The 21,936-nt window shown below is 36.8% G+C and overlaps 4 protein-coding genes across 4 annotated transcripts; 3 read left to right on the top strand and 1 right to left on the bottom strand.

The window, feature by feature from the left end:
- The first annotated feature begins 8,518 nt into the window (after positions 1 to 8,518).
- Positions 8,519 to 12,626, top strand: LOC137725679 (L-ascorbate oxidase homolog). Its single transcript, XM_068464449.1, has 8 exons — positions 8,519 to 8,751; positions 8,876 to 8,985; positions 10,106 to 10,376; positions 10,512 to 10,614; positions 10,736 to 11,078; positions 11,429 to 11,794; positions 11,938 to 12,016; positions 12,287 to 12,626. Exons 1-8 carry the CDS (start codon positions 8,623 to 8,625, stop codon positions 12,494 to 12,496), a joined length of 1,611 nt encoding a protein of 536 aa, XP_068320550.1. The 5' UTR covers positions 8,519 to 8,622; the 3' UTR covers positions 12,497 to 12,626.
- Positions 12,627 to 13,313: 687 nt separating this feature from the next.
- LOC137724426 (GDSL esterase/lipase At5g55050-like) lies at positions 13,314 to 14,977 on the top strand. The gene is made up of 5 exons (XM_068463168.1): positions 13,314 to 13,557; positions 13,701 to 13,837; positions 13,927 to 14,205; positions 14,293 to 14,542; positions 14,757 to 14,977. The coding sequence occupies exons 1-5, from the start codon at positions 13,314 to 13,316 to the stop codon at positions 14,975 to 14,977; spliced, it is 1,131 nt and encodes a 376-aa protein (XP_068319269.1).
- Positions 14,978 to 16,697: 1,720 nt separating this feature from the next.
- On the top strand, positions 16,698 to 18,412 carry LOC137724410 (GDSL esterase/lipase At5g55050-like). Its single transcript, XM_068463153.1, has 5 exons — positions 16,698 to 16,941; positions 17,108 to 17,247; positions 17,348 to 17,626; positions 17,709 to 17,958; positions 18,192 to 18,412. The coding sequence occupies exons 1-5, from the start codon at positions 16,698 to 16,700 to the stop codon at positions 18,410 to 18,412; spliced, it is 1,134 nt and encodes a 377-aa protein (XP_068319254.1).
- A 374-nt stretch (positions 18,413 to 18,786) lies between these two features.
- LOC137727120 (PTI1-like tyrosine-protein kinase 1) lies at positions 18,787 to 21,424 on the bottom strand. Its single transcript, XM_068466055.1, has 6 exons — positions 21,080 to 21,424; positions 20,900 to 21,009; positions 19,772 to 20,579; positions 19,403 to 19,636; positions 19,176 to 19,325; positions 18,787 to 18,929 (listed from the first exon to the last, which is right to left on the bottom strand). Exons 1-6 carry the CDS (start codon positions 21,287 to 21,289, stop codon positions 18,828 to 18,830), a joined length of 1,614 nt encoding a protein of 537 aa, XP_068322156.1. The 5' UTR covers positions 21,290 to 21,424; the 3' UTR covers positions 18,787 to 18,827.
- Positions 21,425 to 21,936: the final 512 nt, after the last annotated feature.

The raw sequence follows: 21,936 nt of genomic DNA on the forward strand, positions 1-21,936 counted from the left end.
CCAATCCATTTTACTTGTTTTGGAAGTCAGAGTGGGACATTGGTGGTATTTTCAAGTTTTTGGTTTCGGAGGTTTCAAATTCGGCACCACAATCTCGAGGTTCAAAACTAAACCCAAAATGTTAAACTGGGCTTATAACAGATGAGCCCATTATTTTTCAATCATTGATAAGCCCATTTTATGCTTGCATTTTTGACCCACTTCAATGTTTTACCTTTGGAGAAGTGAAACATGCAAAGAATGCTAGTTGACTTTTTAAATTTTCTTTTGACTTGTAAACCACAAACTAAGATGTTGACACGTATCTAAAAATGACTCATTAAATTATTTAAAAAAACATTTGCAAGTGTCAAATTGATATTTATCAAAAAAGAGTGAATGACTTACTACACGTAGTGAGCATGGTATTTTTCATCTTCTATGATGAAATTTGGCAAGGGCTTTGTGTGTACTTGTGACTACTAATTGGAGAAGATATTCTCCATATATCATGGCGAGAGTTGGAAAACTAGTCAAAACAAGATTAGATTTCATCTTCTACGATGTTTTATTCCTTTCAAATATTATACTACCAATAAAATTGTAATGTAATAATTTGGCAAGGGCCTTGTGTGTACTTCTTAGTTTACCACCATTAAGAAATGTTGAATTGTTTTGCAAGCGATGAAATTTCAATTACGTAGAGAAATATTGTTTCCCTTTTCTTTTCGCACAAGTAGGATTAATATGAGTAAGTTACAATTACTATATTTTTAGTACTACTTTTTTAATAGAGATAGAACCAACCAATATGTGAATGTCTCATCTCTATAAGAAAGATAATACAATTATATTATAAAAAGTACACAAAAAATACAGGATTAGTTTCCGTACAAACACCCTACGCCCTAACCAATAACCACGTAAAGCAAGTAGTAGTCAATACAATCGTGTCAAAATCGTGATTTATGGTTGCGTAAAATAAAAGCCGTAGAAAAATGAATATCATCATGAGTCCATGGCTGGCTGTATAACAACCGATGATCACATGCGAGATTTCTAGATGGAGCAAAATGTTTCTTGTCAATTATTATATAATCTCCACCGTCTCCATGTATTAATTTTACAAGGCCATCACACTTCATGCTTTCACAATTAGATGGACGTAGACTTTGCCATAATTCGATACACCTGCCAGTTCATCACCAAACATTATACTACTTTCCAGTCAACTCACTCCATTCACATTTAAATTGTTAGGAGTATTGGATTAATGGCTAGGAGACTGCCACTTGTTAGTAGATTACATAGGTAGTTACAAAGATAGCTTATCTCGTAAGCTATTATAGTTGTTAAGATTTACACTTGTACAAAAGACTAGGTTTGTAAGAAAGAAATCAGTTAGAGTGAAAGAAATATTCCTTTCTTCCTCTCTAAGAAACCTCAAGAATTCTCTCTCTGTGATCATCTTTCTCTATGAGTTTATAGATTGATGTAGGTTGGTTTACATGGTATCATCGCCAGAGAAAGCTTAACAGCTTGACGGTGATCGATCTTGGTGATTTGCCTCCGCTCTCTTGTTGATCTCTTCTATCATTATATTTTCTTGATCTTTTGTTGCCCAATTCTGCTTTTAGGGTTTCGTCTTCTTCTCAATTCTATGATTCTACGTGTGCAATTCTCTGCACACAAGGTGTTTGATTGAAGTACTCAGACATATTTTCTCTCGGTTCTTGATTTGCAACTGCTACAATGGTGACAGCATTACAATTACAGATCTTACAATCCCCAATTACATCCCTGAATTCATCAATCTCAATCTCTATTACTTTGAAGCTTGATGACTCCAATTATTTGCCATGGCATTTTCAGATGCAATTGTTGCTTGAGGGGCACGGTATTGCTAGTTTTGTGGGTGTGTCAACACCTTGTCCTACTCAGTTTCTTGTGACACAATTTGGGGATTCAGAGGTTGATTATGGCAATTCTTCAACTCGTACAGCTTCTGATGAATATACGATTTGGAAGATGCATGACAAGGCATTAATGCAGCTGATTACTGTGACATTGTCACCTGCAACATTGTCATGTGCAATTGGAAGTACTAGTTCCCAAGATTTGTGGACTAGGTTAAAGGAGCAATTTTCAACAGTTACTCGCACAAGTATTTTCCAAATAAAGCTTGAACTACAAACCATCAAGAAGGGTAATGATTTTATCATTGTTTACTTACAAAAAATCGAATAAGGTAGGGATTACTTGTCTATTGCAAGGGTAATGTTTGAGGATGATGATATTGTGATACTCACTTTGAATGGTCTACCTATTGAGTATAATACAATTAGGTATGTTATTAGAAGTCGTGAAATTGTAATTTCTTTAAAGGATCTGCAATCTCAATTACTTGCTAAGGAAGTCATGCTTGAACACTAGGGGTGGGTTCGGTTTCATTTGGTTCGATTTTTGGCCGAAACCGTAAACCAAACCGAAGTTATTGTTCGGTTCGATTTTTCTTTGGTTTTTTTCGGTTCGGTTTTTTCCTTGAAAATTGTTTTTTTTTTCCATGAAAATTGATAACAAACTATCATGAAACTAGGAGAATGATGATCTTTATCTATTGAATTCAAACTCTACAAAGGAAGCTGGACCCTCACTGATGCCTAACTATGGACAATAATAGTAACGGCCAATCCACTATATTGAACATAACCTGATTTTGTAACCTGTTGCCTTACTACTATGATTTCATGGTAGAGTCTAATGAGTCTGAACTCATTAGCATCAGCAGGTCTTAACGTAGAAACTAAAACTAACAATTCCTTTCTAAATGGACTGGAAATCTTGGAAACTAAAACTAAAACTAAATGGGCTTACAAATTAGGTTTATAAAATAATACCAAAAACAAATAATTAAATAAAAATAATTAAAAAAATTATTTAATTAATTCGGTTTGGTTCAGTTTCTAGACCACTAAAACCGAAATCGAACCAAAAGAATTCGGTTCAATTCGATTTTTTCAATTTGGTTCAGTTTTTTCGTTCAGTTCAATTTTTCAGTCTCAGTTCGGTGTTTGGTTCAGTTTTTTTCGGTTTTCGGTTTTTTGAGCCAACCTCTATTGAACATAATGTTGGCAATTCTGTGCTTACTGCTCTTATAGCTGATGCCTCTAGATTTAATCCTAACAATGGTGGTTCTTTTTCTAATAATCAGGCTAATCCTCACAATGGTGGTTATAAATCTTTTCACAATAAAAACAAGGGCAGAGACAGGTTTTCACAGAATTCTAATAATGGCAACTATAAATTCTCTGGGAGGCCAACTAATAATGGCAATTCCAAGTTTTCTTCTACTAGTATTCTTGGTGGACCTCCAAAACAGCAAAATTTCATTCCTCAGGTTTCCATTTGTCAAATATGTGGCAAAAATAATCATGTGGCTGATGCTTATCGATTCAGGACTATTCAAGGTTGTCAAATTTGTGGCAAGAACAATCATTTTGCTGATAAATGCAGATTTCGAAATGTTCATTCTCAGGGTAATTTTCAAGGGTGTTACATTTGTGGCAATCCTAATCATTTTGCCTCACATTATTTTCAGAAGAATAATTTTTTCGTGATTGTTATGCATGCTACTTACCAATCACCATCTGTACCTCCTTAATTGCAATATGATCATCCTTCACAAGTATGGATCATAGATTCAAGGGCTACAAACCATATGACATTTGAGCTCAACAAGCTATCTCTGGCTGTTCTATATCCGTCCAATGAAACAATTCAGCAGGCTAATAATGAAGGTTTATCAATTTCTCACATTGGTTTTTCCACTCTAAATACTCCAGTTCAATTTTGAAATTAAATTCAGTGTTGGGTGTGCCAAAGTTGACACAAAATTTACTCTCAATTCATCGAATTTGCCTTAACAATAACTGTTGATTAATTTTTTATGTGTTTTGATTTTGGATTTAGGACAAAACCACAAGAAGGATTCTATTTAAAGAACTGTGTAGTGATGAATTGTACTGATTCCTACCTATCAATATGGTTCCAAGAAGAAGATTGTTGTTGGTGTTGCCTACCTTGGCAAGCAAGTTACTTCAAATATTTGGCACAGCAGGCTAGGTCACCCTTCAAACCCAATTGTTTATCAAATGTTAAAGAAATCCAATATGCATTTTGTTGCTGATACTATACCTATCTTATGTCATAGATTTCTGGAAGGCAAGTTTACTAAACTTCATTTCAATAATGATGTGTCTAAGTATGTAAGTCCATTTGAAATTGTTCATAGTGATGTTTGGGGCCCTACTCCTTGTGTATCAATTGAAAGGTTTAAATACTATGTAACCTTCATTGATGAGTGTACTAGATACTGTTGGATTTTTTCAATTATCAATAAAAATGAAGTTTTTTCCACTTTCATGTTCTTTTACAAGTTCATTTTGAATCAGTTCAATGTTTCAATTAAGGTTTTACAAAGTGATGGTGGGGCGAATATATAGGCAATCAATTCAAAACCTTATTGTTAGACAAAAGTATCAGTCATCACTTGTCTTGCCCTTATACACCAGAACAAATGGATTGGCTGGATGAAAGCACAGACACATCACTGAAACCATAATCATATTTCTTCAATATCCCTCCTCACCTACTACTTCTTGGTCTTTTGCTTGCCAAACCTTAATCTATCTCATTAACAGGATGCCAACTTTTGTTTTAAACAATAAGTCACCCTTTGCAGTTTTATATAATTCAATACCTGAAATTAATCATCTCAAGGTATTTGGTTCTTCTTGTTTCCCATTGCTTAGACCATATAACAGTTGCAAATTGCCACTTAGGACTACAAAATGTGTTTTTCTGGGTTATGCATCTAAGTTCAAAGGTTATATTTGTTATGAAGTCTTACATAGAAGGATTTATAATTCTAGGCATGTCCTATTTGATGAGTCAGAATTCCCTTATTTTGATTTAATTCTTTAAGTGTCTCATTCCAACCCTCCTACCAAAGTCTCAGTATCTTCACCAATAGTAGTTGTTCCCGATTATCAAAATGTTATAGTAATTCCCCAACATCACCAAAATGTGCACTCTATACCTAGTCCTGCACCTGTGCCAAATCCTGCTCTTATGCCAAGTTCAATTCATGTGCTTATATCTGCATCAGATTCTCAGAGTGCAACAGAAGAACACCCCATCACTCCATCAACACGGTCCTCATCCTCTCATGTCCTTATGGTTCCTGATTTCCATCCTAAGAGTTTGCAAGTGGTGTTATCCATTCCCCCACTTAATTTGCACCCAATGCAAACCAGGTCCAAAAGTGGTATTTCTAAGAAAATTGCATTGTTATTTGCAATTCATGAACATGGTGGTGTTGATCTCACTAAGGTTGAACCTGCAACCTACAAATTAGCTTTAAAGTCTTCTGTTTGGACTGCAATTATGAAAGAATAATTGGCAGCACTTTATTCTCAAGGCACTTGGTCATTGGTTCCATTTCCTGATAAAAAGAATCTGGTAGGGTGTAAATGGGTTTTTAATATTAAGAAGAATGTAGATGGCACCATTGAGAGATATAAGGCAAGGTTGGTTGCCAAGGGGTTCAATCAAGAAGAAGGGTGGACTATGGTGAGACTTTTAGCGTAGTTGTTAAACCAACCACAGTGAGATTAGTTCTAGCCTTAGCTGAAAATTATGGGCGGTCTTTAAGGCAACTAGATGTAAAAAATGTCTTCTTACATGGCATTCTTCATGAAGAGGTTTATATGGCACAACCTCCAGGTTTTGTTGACAATAAGCATTCAGATTATGTGTGTAGGTTACCAAAATCATTATATGGTCAACAAGCCCATCGGGCATGGAATGATAGGTTCACAATATTCTTTCTTTCATTGGGATTTCAAACGACATATTCTGATACTTCACTGTTTGTTAAAACTATTAGCTAGTCAATTGTGATTCTTCTTTTGTATGTTGATGATATAATCATCACTGGAAGTAATGATGCTGCAATTTCTAAGGTCTTCACTGCTCTCACATAGGAATTTGACATCAAAGATTTATGCTTGTTACACTATTTCTTGGGAATTCAGATTGTTCACAAAACAAATGGTATTTTTCTATCTCAGAACAAATATGTCACTGAGTTTCTTACAAAGTTTGAGATGTTATCTACTAAGCCTTGTGCTACACCTTGTTTACCATATAATAGATTGTTAAAGGATGATGGGGTACCTTTTAATAATCCAGCACTATATCGAAGTCTGGTTGGGGCACTGCAATATCTCACCTTTACCCGGCCTGATATCGTTTTTGCAGTTCATCAGGTGTATCAATTCATGTAGTCTCCCATGGAATCTCATTATATTGCAATGAAACGCATTCTTAGGTATCTCAAAAGGACTCAGGGTTGTGGTATTCATTATGTTAAAGAGGATTTAGATCTCAGAGCCTTTAGTGATGTTGATTGGGCTGGTGACCCTAATGATCGAAGATCAACATTGGGATGTTTTTAGGCTCTAATCTGATTTCGTGATCCTCCAAGAAACAACAAACTGTTTCTAGGTCTTCTACAGAGGCATAGTATCAAGCTTTGTCTTTTACTATTGTTGAGCTCGATTGGATTAAACATCTTCTCAAATTTAAGCAAAATCCAGTTTTTTAACCACCAACACTTTTCTGTGATAATATGTCAGCTATTGCTCTCACTTGTAATTTGATTCTGCATCAAAGAACAAAGCATATAGAGATTGTTGCTCACTTTGTTCATGAGAGGATAGCTAAGAAACTTCTGCAAGTTTAAGTTATTACTTCTAATGACCAGTTTGTTGATATTTTGACCAATGGTCTTTTTGCATCATTGTTCCAGAAGCATTGTTTCAATCACAAGCTTCAGTTTTCAACTACTGAGCTTGAGGGGGATGTTAGGAGTATTGGATCAATGTCTGAGAGATTGCCTCTTGTCAATAGATTACATAGGCAGTTACAAAGATAACTTATCTTGTAAGCTGTTATAGTTGTTAAGATTTACACTTGTATAAAAAACTAAGTTTGTAAGAAGGAAGTCAGTTAGTGTGAATGAAATATTTATTTCTTCCTCTCTAAGAAATCTCAAGAATCTCTCTCTCTTTCTGTGATCATCTTTCTCTTTGAGGTTATAGATTGATGTAGGTTGGTTTACATAAATTACAATTTTCTTCATATAAAAAGTAAAAATGTTAAGACTATGAAATGTGATTCTTGTGTCCATGATTAAGGAATTTGCATGTGATTAAATTTTGAAGTTGAACTACACATATGTTTAGTTTTGATAGTTGCTTTTGTTTGATTTATCAATTCGATTGACATAAACAAAGAGGGGTGTTTAATTTTATGGTAGAACTTTTCATTGTTTAATAACATTAAAGCATGTTAACACCACATGTTGAGCCTAACGCCTCACACACTCTAATGTCACTCAATATGTATTGTTCACATGTCAGACTACTCCCCCAGTACTCCAATATTAGAATATGTTAACCCCCACGTGTTGGATTTAACGCAGCACACCACTTCAAAAAAAAAAAACAAAAAAAAAACTTATATGTGATTATAAAAGATGTGAATGCAGTATATCAACTGTGAATGCAATATGGAACCTTGGACTACTCCTTAATTAAGGAACCTTAACTTATAAAAAAAAAAAAATAATAATAAAAAAAAATAATAATAATAAAAAATAAAAAAAAACAATCCTACTTTTTCCAAGTAAAAAAGTGAATGCAGTATATCAAGCAAGGAAAGAAAAAGAATCATTAATATATTGGATTGCAACATTCAATTTCATATCTGTCTTCCAATTTCAAAACAGCTATCATCCAAACCCAAAAGAAAAAAATAATTAGAAAGACATCCATTGGAAGCTTCACGGTGGTTGTATGTCAGATGCTTTTTAAGAAAAATCCAAAAATTAACACTCATTAGGAAGAATAAGAATAAAGTTAATTAGAATGTCCCGTAAGCATAGGGAATTATTTGTTTCCGCGTAAAATCCAGTCAAAAAAATCTCCTAATTAACTTGTTCCCATAAATTAATTTCCCCACCACTTATTTCCTTTTCCTTGCGCCCACCAACAACACACACACCCTTTTTCTCTTTGGTAGACCAGAAATTTTTCAGCACATGAAAATGCCGTGTGTCGCGTCAGAATTCACGGGCTTTCCCGCTCATTCCAGCCGTGCAGATTGCACAAGAGGAAAAACTTTTACGCGGTTAAGGCGCGGCGCCACCCAAGTCCCAACTAGACATGGGCAATACAGTCAATTCACCAACCCAAATATGCAAATTTTCATACGTGTTGCAGCCCCATTGGTCCACATCGTTATTTGCCATGTGGGCCCTCCACCGCTATGAGTGTGTATTGTATTGCTTTCTACTGTAGCAGACTGAAAATGACAAATTATATGGCCACTCGTTTAGGTTTTGGACCTTGGCTTGCTTGCTTGCTCTTTAAATAAGTCGTAGACTGTTACCTCTTGCCATATTGAAGTGTTTTCTTCTGTAACCTTCTCTGTAATTGCACTGAGCTCTCGAGCACTCATCTTCTCCCCCCGTTGTTTCTTCTTCGATTTCTCTTTTCGATCACCACCACCTTCTCCCAAATGCTGCTCAAGTTTCTAGCTGCTGTTGTTTTGGTTCTGGGTCTTGTCAGTGCCGAGGACCCTTACCGATACTTCGACTGGAACGTAACATATGGTGACATATATCCCCTCGGTGGTGCTCGTCAACAGGTTTTCAAAACATTTATTCTCTGATCAGCTGTGATCATGATCCTCGATCATGTCTTTCAACTTGATAAAATGTTTATGTTTTTATATGACTAATTGTTGTATAAACTTCAAATTTTTGTTGCAGGGAATTCTTATTAATGGTCAGTTTCCGGGGCCGGAAATCTATTCTGTAACCAATGACAACCTCATTATCAACGTCCACAACAGCTTGCCGGAGCCTTTCCTTATTTCATGGTCCGATTATTTTCTTCCAGCTCTTTACCGTACATTTTCTTTTCTATTTTTCATTTTTTCCCGGCCACCATTGCCATCATTTTTTTTGGTCGGATATTTTGTCATCTTTTTTCTTTAAATTCATTGGTAGCTAGAAAAGTATTTTTTTAAAAATGGGATTAAAGGATGTTTTCAAGAGTACTCTATTTTCAATCACTTTCATGGAAACTAAATCTTCTAGTTCGAGCAATTGATAAATTTGATATATTAAATTATGAAATCGCAAGAATATTTATTCTCTAATTAGTACAGGATATATAGTCTAATTTTCTTCCCAAAATATAATATTACACTACTATTTTTTGTTTTTGTTTTAATTTTAATTTTCAGAATATAATCACAAGATAGTGAGATAAGAGTCTAAACAATAAACATGCACATGAACATAAGTCGCGATCATTTTAATGCCCAGAATTTATTTTGTCAAATCGCCAGCTTTTTATTCAAAAGTCCAAACAATGTGTGGTAGATATTTTTTTTTTTTTTTTTTCAAATACATAAATCTATCCATAGGTTTTTCTACATTTTTCTTTAATTGGTTTGGGTTTTATACGACTATATATGTCACGTAAGATTAATTGTCACGTAATCTTGCATGTGGGTGGACAATGACAAGTCACAACATGACATGCATATTTTATAATCAATATTACACGGGGTTTGTTGCTGGCATTTGCAATTTGACATCTATAGCCGTTAGCCACACGCATTTATTTAATTTTGGTCAAGAAAACCAAACTCATAAGGAAACTTTTATTGACTATTTCCAAATTCTCTCCACTTTGTGATTAGACGGTACTCAATTCCCTCTTGTCTAGCCTATGTTGGGAGTTCTTTAATTGATTGTAGATGGAATTTCAGTTGTTGACGTAGCAATATTAAGTTTAGTCGTTCATGCGCGCATATAAATTGATCTAAGCTTACACGAATTTTAGTTGTAGATACATATAGGGTTTACAATGCATTAACGATCAGATCAAGATTCATGATTGGTCGTAAAATGAGTTAAGTAATTGCTAGACTTTTGAAGTAAAACAATTTCGATTTGAAACTTAATCGGTAAATGGGGAATTTGAAACAGGAATGGAGTGCAACAAAGGAGAAACTCATACCAAGATGGAGTGTATGGAACCACATGCCCAATCCCACCAGGCAAGAACTTCACCTTCACACTACAAGTGAAGGACCAAATTGGAAGCTTTTACTACTTCCCATCTCTTGCCTTCCAGAAAGCTGCCGGTGGCTTTGGAGCCATTAAAATCCTCAGCAGGCCCAGAATCCCAGTCCCATTCCCAGAACCAGCTGGGGATTACTCCATTCTGATTGGAGATTGGTACAAAACTGATCACAAGGTAATGAAGACTCAAATTTATAACGTCTTTCAATACTGAGAATATAAATACTACTAAACTAAGAGCAAGTTGGTATTTCCGTATATGGTTAGGTGAAACTGTGGTTTATTGAAATTTTTTACCCTAATATTGCAGGTATTAAAGGCCATTCTAGATCGTGGTCACAGGCTTCCCTTCCCAGATGGTGTTCTAATCAATGGACGTGGACCAAGTGGTACAACTTTCACATTTGAACAAGGTAAATTTTTGCTACACCCTCTAAACTCTTACAGTCCATTGTTTTTTTTTTTAATGTTTTACTGCTTTACATTTTTCCATTTTTTAAGCTTTTTTTTTTTTTTTTGTCTATTTTCTTACAGGTAAAACCTACAGGCTTAGAATATCAAATGTTGGGCTCCAGAACTCTCTGAACTTCAGAATCCAGGGACACACATTGAAGCTGGTTGAGGTTGAAGGAACGCACACTCTCCAGACCACTTACGAGTCACTTGATATCCACGTGGGACAGTCCTACTCTGTGCTCGTCACAGCAGATCAGGCCCCTCAGGACTACTACATTGTTGTGTCAACTCGTTTCACCAGCAAGGTCCTCACCAGCACTGCAATTTTTCACTACGGTAACTCCGCCCGTCAAGTTTCCGGCCCAATTCCTGGTGGCCCCACCCAAACTGGCTGGTCTCTTAGCCAGGCCCGCTCCATTAGGTATGTGACTTTTACCATATCTAGCTCATTACTAGGTTGAATCCATTTATATAAGTGAATCTCGTCTCTATTAGTCATGTAGTATAATAATCTATACGATAGTATCAATTGAAAAGCTCTCACCAGTCTCGCACCATTAGGTAGCATCTAATCCACTTTATACACTTGGGTTTGACAAGACATCCAATTTACCATCTTCCGTTCTACTAGAGATGTGCATTAAGCAGACAATCTATAGTATTGGATCAATGAAATGCGTCATTTAATTAAAAGGATTCCGAGTCCGGATCCATGCTTCATTTGTAGTTGTTGTGCCCCTATCTAACATCTATATTTTGGACATTTTTCAGGACTAATTTGACAGCAAGTGGACCAAGACCAAACCCACAAGGCTCCTACCACTATGGTCTTGTGAATGTGAGCAGAACAATCATGCTACAGAGCTCAGCAGCTCAAGTAAGTGGGAAGCAAAGATATGCAGTGAACAGTGTATCTTTCATCCCTGCTGACACACCATTGAAGCTTGCGGATTACTTCAAGATTGATGGAGTTTTTAAGGTTGGAAGCATCTCAGATTATCCCACTCACCAAAACATGTACCTTGACACTTCAGTCATGGGTGCTGATTTTAGGGCTTTTGTTGAGATTGTGTTTGAGAACAAGGAAAACATTGTGCAAAGTTTTCACTTGGATGGTTACTCCTTCTGGGTTGTTGGGTAAGTAAACAGTAATAATAATAATAATATATATATATATATATATATATATATATATATATATATATATCTGCATAATTCAATGAGTTTAAAGATGGTAAATTTGATTAGTAATTCTCACATTTTTTTTACTTGAATTTCAGAATGGATGGAGGTAAATGGACACCAGCTAGTCGGAACGAATACAACCTTAGAGATGCAGTTTCAAGAAGTACCACACAGGTTAGTTGCCCTAATGATGCTAAAAATTGGTTCAACGATATACAAAAAGTGAGAAGGGTGAACAATAAGAGTGAATCGTATTAAATTCCGGCTATACTCTTCAAATATTTAAATGTGGTATAATCAAGGTAGGAAGTAGAGCATGAACATAACCCTATCATATAACAATATAATCTTCATTTGTATTTTGAAGCATATATTATATATAACCGGCACATACAATAATTCGTGTTACACGTGATTAAAGTTTTGGTTTTGATTATGTGACAGGTGTATCCAAAGTCATGGACTGCAATATACATTGCTTTGGACAATGTTGGTATGTGGAATGTGAGGAGTGAGTTTTGGGCGAGGCAATACCTTGGACAACAATTTTACCTACGAGTTTACTCGCCTGTGGAGTCAACTAGGGATGAGTACCCAATTCCCAGAAATGCCCTTCTTTGTGGTAGGGCTGCTGGCAGAACAACCAGACCTTAATCAACAAGCTGCTGAGGATGATTATACACAAAATTGATTAACCATTACAATTATATAAATTAATCACATTCTTTTGCTACAGAAATTGTAACATTTATACTTTGGCAATAAAAATGAAGCTTTCAGTTAATTCTTTGGCATGTAATTAATCTGTGCTTCATGTATTAAAAGCCAAGTGGAACAAACATATTGTAGTTTATTTATCATTATTAAAGAAGAAAAATAAAGAAATTTGATTGCAAATTGGTGAGGACAAATAAACAGGCCACTGTCCTCCTTGATTGTGTCAGACAACTATGGACTTAAGTATCATGTGTTTACAAAGTAATCACTAATAAAACAACCAAATTCGTTTAGTACTATGCGTTTACAAAGTGATTAGTAATTAAACATTAACTTGTAAAACCCTAATCTATTTTATAATGTGGGTCTCGCTTTTATTAAAGATATGTTGCATATGATTGTGTCTCAAAGCGTTGAGTTAGTAACTATTACTACTTAAACAAAATCGAACACGTGAGAGAAATGTAGTGCACCATAGTTCTTATCATCATATTTAACATTAAGTTCATGATTATTAAATACTTAACGAAGCAATTAAATATTTGGCCAATGCTCAAACCGGCCATAGGTAAACACAGTATGACAACTCCAAAGCATTTGCATGCATATTCTAAAGCATTTTCATGCATATAAATTCCCCTTTCGATCTTAATTGATTGGAAAGGGAAAGTGAAGCTTTCACTAACATTAAATTTTTTGGGTACACACTGTTTGATTAACTTAATTATTTCTTTTAGTTATATCTAAATCTCTCATGGCAAACAAATCATGGGTTGTTGTTTCTCTGGTCCTCTGTGTGGCTGTAGCTGTTGTTAGTTCATCAGACCCAGGTGCGCCACTAATCTTCGTACTAGGTGACTCAACGGCCGACGTTGGAACCAATAACTTCTTGCCCACCAGCACGGCTAGGGCTAACTTTCCACACAATGGCATTGACTTTCCTTCCTCAAAACCCACTGGAAGGTTCAGCAATGGCCTCAATAGTGCTGATTTTCTCGGTTAGTATATACAGTTATTCTCTAGACAGAACGTCTATGTCTGTATCTTTATCGAATGATATGTCAATAATAAAATGAACCCTAAACCCTGCATGGATTATTAAGCTTAACTTAACCCATTGTTTTTCTTGTGGTGATCATAGCTCAGATACTCGGTCTCAGGAGAAGTCCGCCACCTTTTCTTTCTCTTAAAGTTAAATCTCTTCGCAAGAAGAGGTTTAGTGGAGTTAACTTTGCTTCTGGAGGGTCAGGCCTTCTTGACATAACTGGAAAAACATCGGTGCATTATTCAGAAAATTGTTATCTTCGTAAGCATGAGATGTTGGAAAAGAAACATTTTTTTACAGTTTTCTCATTTTCTTGTTTCAGCTGAGTCTAATGAAGTTTGGAACACCAGAGAAAACTCCGCTTGCTGCCCCATCCATCAATCAAAAAAATGTTGTGTCATTAACAGAGCAGATACAACAATTTGCTACCGTCAAGAGAAATCTTACCGCCATAAAAGGGAGGAGGAAAGTAACTAAGAAGTCTTTGTTCTTCATCAGCATTGGTAGCAATGACCTTTTCGAATATTACCACTCAAACAGTTCCATTCCAAAGGAAGAATTCTTAACTTCTTTATTACTTGCTTATGAAAACCACTTGAAGGTGATACTTTTCTCTATGTTTAGCACTACCCTAAGCCCCTTATGCACAAGTTTCATAGTTTAGCTGAGCCCTGTATTGAAATTGCAGAATTTAATTGATCTTGGAGCGAGGAAGTTTGGCATCATTAGCGTTGCCCCGATTGGATGCTGCCCGTCTCAAAGGATTCACAACACTGCCAGCGGATGTTTGGAGGATTTGAACGATCTTGCAGTAGCTTTCCATGGAAGGTTGGATGCCTTAATGTTCAAGCTGAGCTCAGAATGTAAGGACATCAAGTATGCACTTGGGAATGCATTTGAGATGACAATAAATGTCATTCAGAATCCTCTTCCATTTAGTAAGTCAATACTCTGTCAGTTCAGTAATTTCTCATTTTGTACATTTTCTTAAGGCCCGTTTAATAACTATTTCGTTTTCTGTTTTCATTTTGTACCTTCTAAAAATAGTTATTACCAACCAACTTCCAAACAGTTAGCAAACGAGACCCTGCAGCTAGGAGTTGAAGGAAAACGCACAATCTAATTACCATCAAATTCCTCTTTATTTTTCAGATTTTACACAAGTGGATGCTGCATGTTGCGGAGCTGGGAAGCTCAACGGTGAATCCTTCTGCAGTCCATATGCCAATCTTTGTTTGAATCGCGACAATTACTTGTTCTGGGATCTATATCATCCAACACAGGCTGCTTCTAAGTTAGCAGCTGTGACCCTCTTCAATGGTGGACCACAATTCGTAACCCCAATAAATTTTGCTCAGTTGGCCATGGCTTAATGGTACAGAGTAACCATTTTGAAGTGATAACTGTATCCATGAGAAGAAAACAATTGGAATTAAATTGACAAGTTACGTAAGCAGATTTTTAAATTTTCTGCTTCTTCAAACTCCAATCTGTAATGAACATGTTTTTATTTGCAGGAATCATATGACATGATCAATGAATTTCTAATTAAGAATACAATTTCTTGTATACAAGAAGTGAAAATAAACATTAAAATATTTGATATTTGGCTTCATTCGGTGAGTCATGCCAGTTAATTAGAACAATTAATTGGGCACAAAAAAGTTTCAAGAAACATTGGAAAACTTGTATACAACTATCAATGAAACAAATTCTTAACCTAAAATCTGAAAGTTGCCTGCAAAGTAAATGTTTTGAGTTTCTCACGCATCGTGTTGATAACTTGGTACACAAGTTATCTTCTCAGAATTAAAGTATTGAATACCAGATTAGGTGTTTTCTTCTTCTTTTTTTTTTCCTTCATGAAGGAGTAGAAAACAAGGGTCAGTGTTTTCGTAGTTGGCCTTCTAGCTATACGATGAATGCATAGGCAGAGGCGTGCAGTTTTCATCAATATTTTGCGGATCTCCTGGTGAGATTGGATCGCCTCTTTCCCAGTGACAAGTTATAGAAGCACTACTCCATAGGAGTAGATATCCATCTTTCCATCAACCTTGCCAGTTGCCATACCACGTGTACTCCAGGCTAATTATCTATACGTCCCAACAACATCGGATGGTGTCTTTTGTGTTTGCTGAGATTGCTGAAGCATCATTGCTGCTTCAAAATCAGACAACTTGGATTGAAAGTTAAGGTAAATCACTGGTAATGGAAACTTCGATTTTTTTTTTTTTTTTTTTTTTGTGTGCAAGTAGATTCATACGTATCAAATTCAAAAGTGGAATTATTGAGCATAAAATTTTCGATTGTCACATTATTATTGTGACATTTATACAGTTTAGCAACAAAATGCAGTCAGTTATTTTGGCTCATAATCGATTTGTGCTTCGCGTATGAGAAGCCAAGGGAACAAACATATTGTACAACTATCTTATTTTAGAAAGAAAAGGAAGAAGAAGTTTAATTGCAAATTGGTGTATTTAATTAGCCCAATGAGGACAAATGAACAGGCCACTAAGCTCCTTGTTTGTGTTAGAGAATGTGTTTACAAAGTATATTCCCATAAACAACCAAATTTTGTATAAAACTCGAAACGAATGTACGAAAGAGTTGGAAAGGCGGCAGCAAGTTTAATCAGTTCTACATGAGTCTCACCTCTATTATAGATGTCACTGCGAGTATTTGTGTTTGAACGCATTGAATCAGTAGCTATTGCTACGTAAGCAAAGTTAGCTAGTGAGGAAAGTGCCAAATCCCCCTTCAGTTAACCTCTTGTGTTTGTAAGTTCATCATCATCATTATACTTGACAAAGGAAGAAGTTCGTCAACGATCAAACCGGCCATAAATAGGTAATCACTATGCAAAACCCCCCTAAATTAACCTCTTGTATTTGTAAGTGCACACTCCGGGACTACAATTCTAAACCATTCCATGCAATATAAATTCCCCATTACCTAGCTCTTACTTGAAAAAACAACATAAAATTTGTTCTCCTTTGTTGCTCTAGCACTGACGTGGCCTGCGCTTCCCTGGGTCGTCAAGGAAATTCACAGATTCCGACTAAACCTTTTCACATTAGATCTTAATCTCCCATGGAAAACATATCATGGGCTGTTGTTTCTCTAGTTCTATGTGTGGCTATAGGTTTTGTTAGTCCAGCAGACCCAGGTGCGCCACTAATCTTCATATTTGGTGACTCAACTGCTGATGTTGGAACAAACAATTTCTTGCCCACCAGCATGGCTAGGGCTGACTTTCCCCACAATGGCATTGACTTTCCTTCCTCAGAACCCACTGGAAGGTTCAGCAATGGTCTCAACAGTGCTGATTTTCTTTGTAAGTATATATAAAGTTTTTCTCTGGACAGGAAGTCCGTTTCTTTATCATTATATATGGATGACATGTCAATAACGAAACAGATCCTAAACCCTAAACCCTAAGCAGTGTATCGATCACAAAGATTAACTTAACCTATTTCTGTTATTGTGGTGATCATCTATAGCTATGACATTCGGTCTCAAGAGAAGTCCGCCGCCATTTTTCTCTCTCAACGCTACGTATCTTTCCAACAAGACATTTGGTGGTGTTAACTTTGCTTCTGGAGGGTCAGGCCTATTTGACATAACTGGAAAAAAATCAGTGGTACGCTCCTTATTATCTTGCAAAAAGTTGTTATCATCATAAGCCTGATATGAGAGGAAGATACTTTTTTGTAACAGATCTCTCAATTTTCTTGTTTCAGCTGGCTCTTATGAAGTATGGAATGCCAAAGAAAACTCAGTTTGATGCCTCATCCGTCAGTCAGAAAAATGTTGTCCCATTAGCAGAGCAGATACAACAATTTTCCACTGTCAAGTGCAATCTTACCGCCATAAAAGGGGGGAGGAGAGTAACTGAGAGGTCCTTGTTCTTCATCAGCGTTGGTAGCAATGACCTTTTCGGATATTACCACTCAAACAGTTCCATACCAAAGGAAGAATTCTTATCTTCTTTATTACTTGCTTATGAAAACCACTTGAAGGTAATACGTTTCTCTATCTTTAGCACTTGTATCAAATGCACAAGTTTTAGTAGCTCAACTGATCCCTGTGTTGAAATGGCAGGGCTTAATCGATCTTGGAGCGAGGAAGTTTGGCATCATTAGCGTTGCCCCAATCGGATGCTGTCCATCTCAAAGGGTTCACAACGCCTCTGGCGGGTGTTTGGAAGATTTAAATGATCTTGCTGTAACTTTCCACTCAAGGTTGGATGCCCTAATGTCCAAGCTGAGCTCAGAATACAAGGACGTCAAGTATGCACTTGGCAATGCATTTGAGATGACAATAAATGTCATTCGGAACCCTCTTCCGTTCAGTAAGTCAATACTCGACAGTTGTTATTGGAAAAAGACTTCCGCACACCCTTGTATCTTTATATCCCTTGATTCTCCGTTGATTTATTAAATCCAAAGGTTATAAATAAACAAAGCTATGCAGGGAAATCACTTCCCTTCTTATTTTGGTACATATTCATATGCTCTCAGCAGCTAGAATGGTGAAGGAAAAGGAACAATCTAATAACCAACAAATCTCCTTTTCATTTTTCAGATTTTACACAAGTGGAAGCTGCGTGTTGCGGAGCTGGGAAGCTCAACGGTGAATCCTTCTGCAGTCCAAATGCCACTCTTTGTTTGAATCGTGACAACTACTTGTTCTGGGATCTATTTCATCCAACACAGGCTGCTTCTAAGTTAGCAGCTGTTACCCTTTTCAATGGTGGACCACAATTCGTAACCCCGATAAATTTCGCTCAGTTGGCCATGGCTTAATGGAGTAACCATTTTGAAGTGATCAATTGTATCCCCAGAAGCAAATTATTTTCACCAATTTTTCAAATTTTGTTTCGCATTAGACGAAAACAATTGCAATGATTGATAAGTTATGTGAACAGATCTCAATTTACAAAAAGCTTAAGTGATAATATAAATCTAAGAAGCTTTATTTTGCAGAAGCTTGTGAAAATCCTTGGATGCACATCCAAGTTATTGTTTCAAATAATAGCCAATTATTGTTTCTGATACTAGGTGACCAGCAGGAAAATCCATTTGGAATCAATTTTCTTGTTGGTCATCCTGCATAAAATAAAATAAAATAAAATTTTGATATATATTTCGTGTACACGGATTTTTAATAGCAGATCCCCTCGAGCTGCTGACTGCACGGTTATATCATCGTGATCGGTTGTCAAGATAGGGCTGTTTTGCCTCTTTCAGTTACGTTTAGAAACTCGTCTCTTTCTCTCTGCATCCTTAACCAGTTATCTGGCTTCTCAAGTAACTTCAGTATCTGCAAACGGAAACAATAATTGGAGCCATGTTAGCCCGAACAGTTTGACACAACGTTTCAAGATACATTTGCAACAGAGTCTTAACATAATTTATTAAAGTGGTCTGCGGAATAGAAAACATTTGCAGTTTGTCATCCGCCGTGTTGATAACTTGATACAGAAGTTACCTTCTCGGGGTAATTATTGTGTAGCAGATTTCGGTTTGTGTTCTTTTTCTGTATGAAAAAGAAGAAAACAAGGATTACCGTTTTCATGGTTGGCCTTCTAGAAGATGAGTGCATAAGGCAGAGGCGTGCCGCTATCATCATTATTTCCATCTCTTCCTTGTTGTAGTGTTCGATCAAGTGAGGATCGATCAGACGTTCGCATATGCCACAGCTCAGCAAGGACCTTGCCTGCAAGTGCACACAAATTCAAAGGAAAATACAATTTTTCAGAATCAGTTTTATAGCTTATTGATTTCTTCGCTTACCCATAATACTAAGCTTTCGCGAATCTCCTGGTGAGTTTGAATCGCTTCTTTCCCGGTGATAAGTTCTAGGAGCACAACTCCATATGAGTACACATCTATCTTTTCATCAACCTTTCCATACATCATGTACTCCGGGGCTAAGTATCCAAACGTCCCAACAACATGGAACGGCGCCTTTGTGTTTGCTTGAGATTGATGAGTTTGAAGTAACATTGCTGCTCCAAAATCTGATAACTGGCATCAAAAGCCAAAGTGATCAGAGACAAATGTAGACCTATTGAGATAAAGCCCTTGCTCGGAAAGTTCTAGCAATTGAAGCTAATTGAGTTTTAGCTTTCTGCAAGTATAAGAAATTGTTATCGAACTTACTATCGGTTCGCAATTGTGGGAGAGGAGAATGTTAGATGACTTCACATCCCTATGGATGATGGGAGGACTGTGAGAATCATGAAGGTAGTCCAACGCCTTTGCCATGCCGATTGCAACTTTCATCCTCTCACTCCAATTTAGCTCTCTTAAATTCTGCCTCAAGCTTCCCATCAAAAGTTTATACACAATTGCTTGCATCTCCCCACTACGACAGAACCCGATTATCTGCACAATGTTGTCATGCTTCATACCAGATAACAAATCTACTTCTCGAAAAAAATCCGCTGTTGAGCACCGTGTGGTTTGGAGGACTTTCACAGCTGCAGCTTCACCATTTCCAAGTTTGGCGCAGTACACCTTGCTATGTCCACCCTCTCCAATCACTGTGGCTGGGCTGAAATTGTTAGTTGCATCACGAAGCTCTTTTGGCGTGAAATGCCTGCTTGAACTTTCTGCTTGTAGTACTTCCAATCTTCGAAACAGTTTTTCGGACGCCAAATCAGCGACCTCCACCATTTTATTTACGGCAGAGAGTGCTCTTCTAGTAGTCGTTGGCCGCATCAACGACACTGTAGAGGAAGGCGGAGTTGTTAAGGACTTTTGCAACTGCCGGGTGGTATTTGATTGGTCATGGCAAGTGTAGGTTGAGGAAAATGAGTGAGAAGATTGTAGGGCTGCTGCCCTTACAGAGCCTTGTTGGCAAGTCCCCTGCCCCTCCATTAGGATTCTTCCCACGGTATTCATCACCAGTAGTGTGCATGTTGGAGGTAACCCTTTCAAGCAAGTATGGATAGCTGAAAAACTTGGCCTGCATTGCAATTTAACATCCATGAGAGAGAGAGAGAGAGAGAGAACTTTCATGCGTAACTAAGTTGGCTAGAGCAGTTTACCCCTGCAACTTAGTTCCAAACCCCTCCTTGTAATTCAGATTAATTTAGATTAATTTAGAATACCATTTTAATCTCTCATAATTTAGATTAGATTAGAATATTGCATCAGGGAGAGAGGGGGTGGGCGCAGGGATACGACAAGTTCCCCTCCACACCCTCATTCAAGTCCCCCTCCTCGTAATTTAGATTAGTTTACAATATTGCTAGAGAGAGAGATCGGAGCTATTAGTTTCATTACCCTGAGAGGCTGCAACCAAGTACAAGGATTGATGCAAAGCCGATCCTGACTTGGTAGGTTAATTCAGAAATGTAAGAATCTGCAATGCACAATTTTAGTTGGAAATCCACCTGCAAAGAAAAAGCCATAAGCCAAAAGCCAAAAGCCAATGCCATAAGCTCCCAAGTAAAAGGAGTTCACCTGCTTGGATTTGCAGAAATCTTCATGGATGTGGAAAGTGTTGGGATCAAAAGAATCATCGTTCTCTTGAACATGAACAGCAATCACACTGTCCCTGTGTTTTACAACAGCAATGAGCAATCTCAGAAGCATTTCTCTGCTTGAATTATCTGATTTCAGACCGACAATTATCGTCCTCTTCTTCGATTTCTTGGACCTGAACGACAACATTTGGGGCCAAAAAATCAGCACCACTTCATTGCACAACCGAAGAGTAGCTTGCTTTCAATTCTGGTTATGGCACCTTCCACCTTGAGGCTTGAGTTTTCTGAGATAATGTTGAAGTAGGTGATGGGTTTAAGTGGTTACCAATAGTGGTTAGATATTAATGGCAGAATACAACCATTTCCAAAGGGAGTTAGCAACTGTTCAGGTGTTGTACTCTCTCAGAGGATAAAAAACGAGATGATAAAATGCATTATTAGCACGCGTTATATTCTTAAACAGACGAGAGATTCTCTCATGTCACTAATTTACTGCGTGTCAATCATCTACTAAATAAATAGATGAATACTTTTTTAACACAAATATTTATTAGGCGGTAACGGCATCAAATTAAATATTGGTTGGAATTTGTTTGATTTTGTTGTAATTTTAAGATTGAATAGCCGCGGTAATTAGGTGTTTGCTTAAAATCATAAATGAGAGCTCCAAAAGTGGGCAACTAAAAATCACAGAATAATTGCAAAGCCTTTATTGTAGTGCGGTGAATGGACCGCATCCTCTTTCACAATACTTCAAAAAGCTGGAATCTGCAGAGGAGAAAACGAACATGCAGAAATCTCTTTCAACGTGCAAATATTATGAATCAAGGCGGA

The sequence above is a fragment of the Pyrus communis genome, chromosome 2 (assembly GCF_963583255.1).
Source record: "Pyrus communis chromosome 2, drPyrComm1.1, whole genome shotgun sequence".
In the NCBI taxonomy this organism is placed as follows: domain Eukaryota; kingdom Viridiplantae; phylum Streptophyta; class Magnoliopsida; order Rosales; family Rosaceae; genus Pyrus; species Pyrus communis.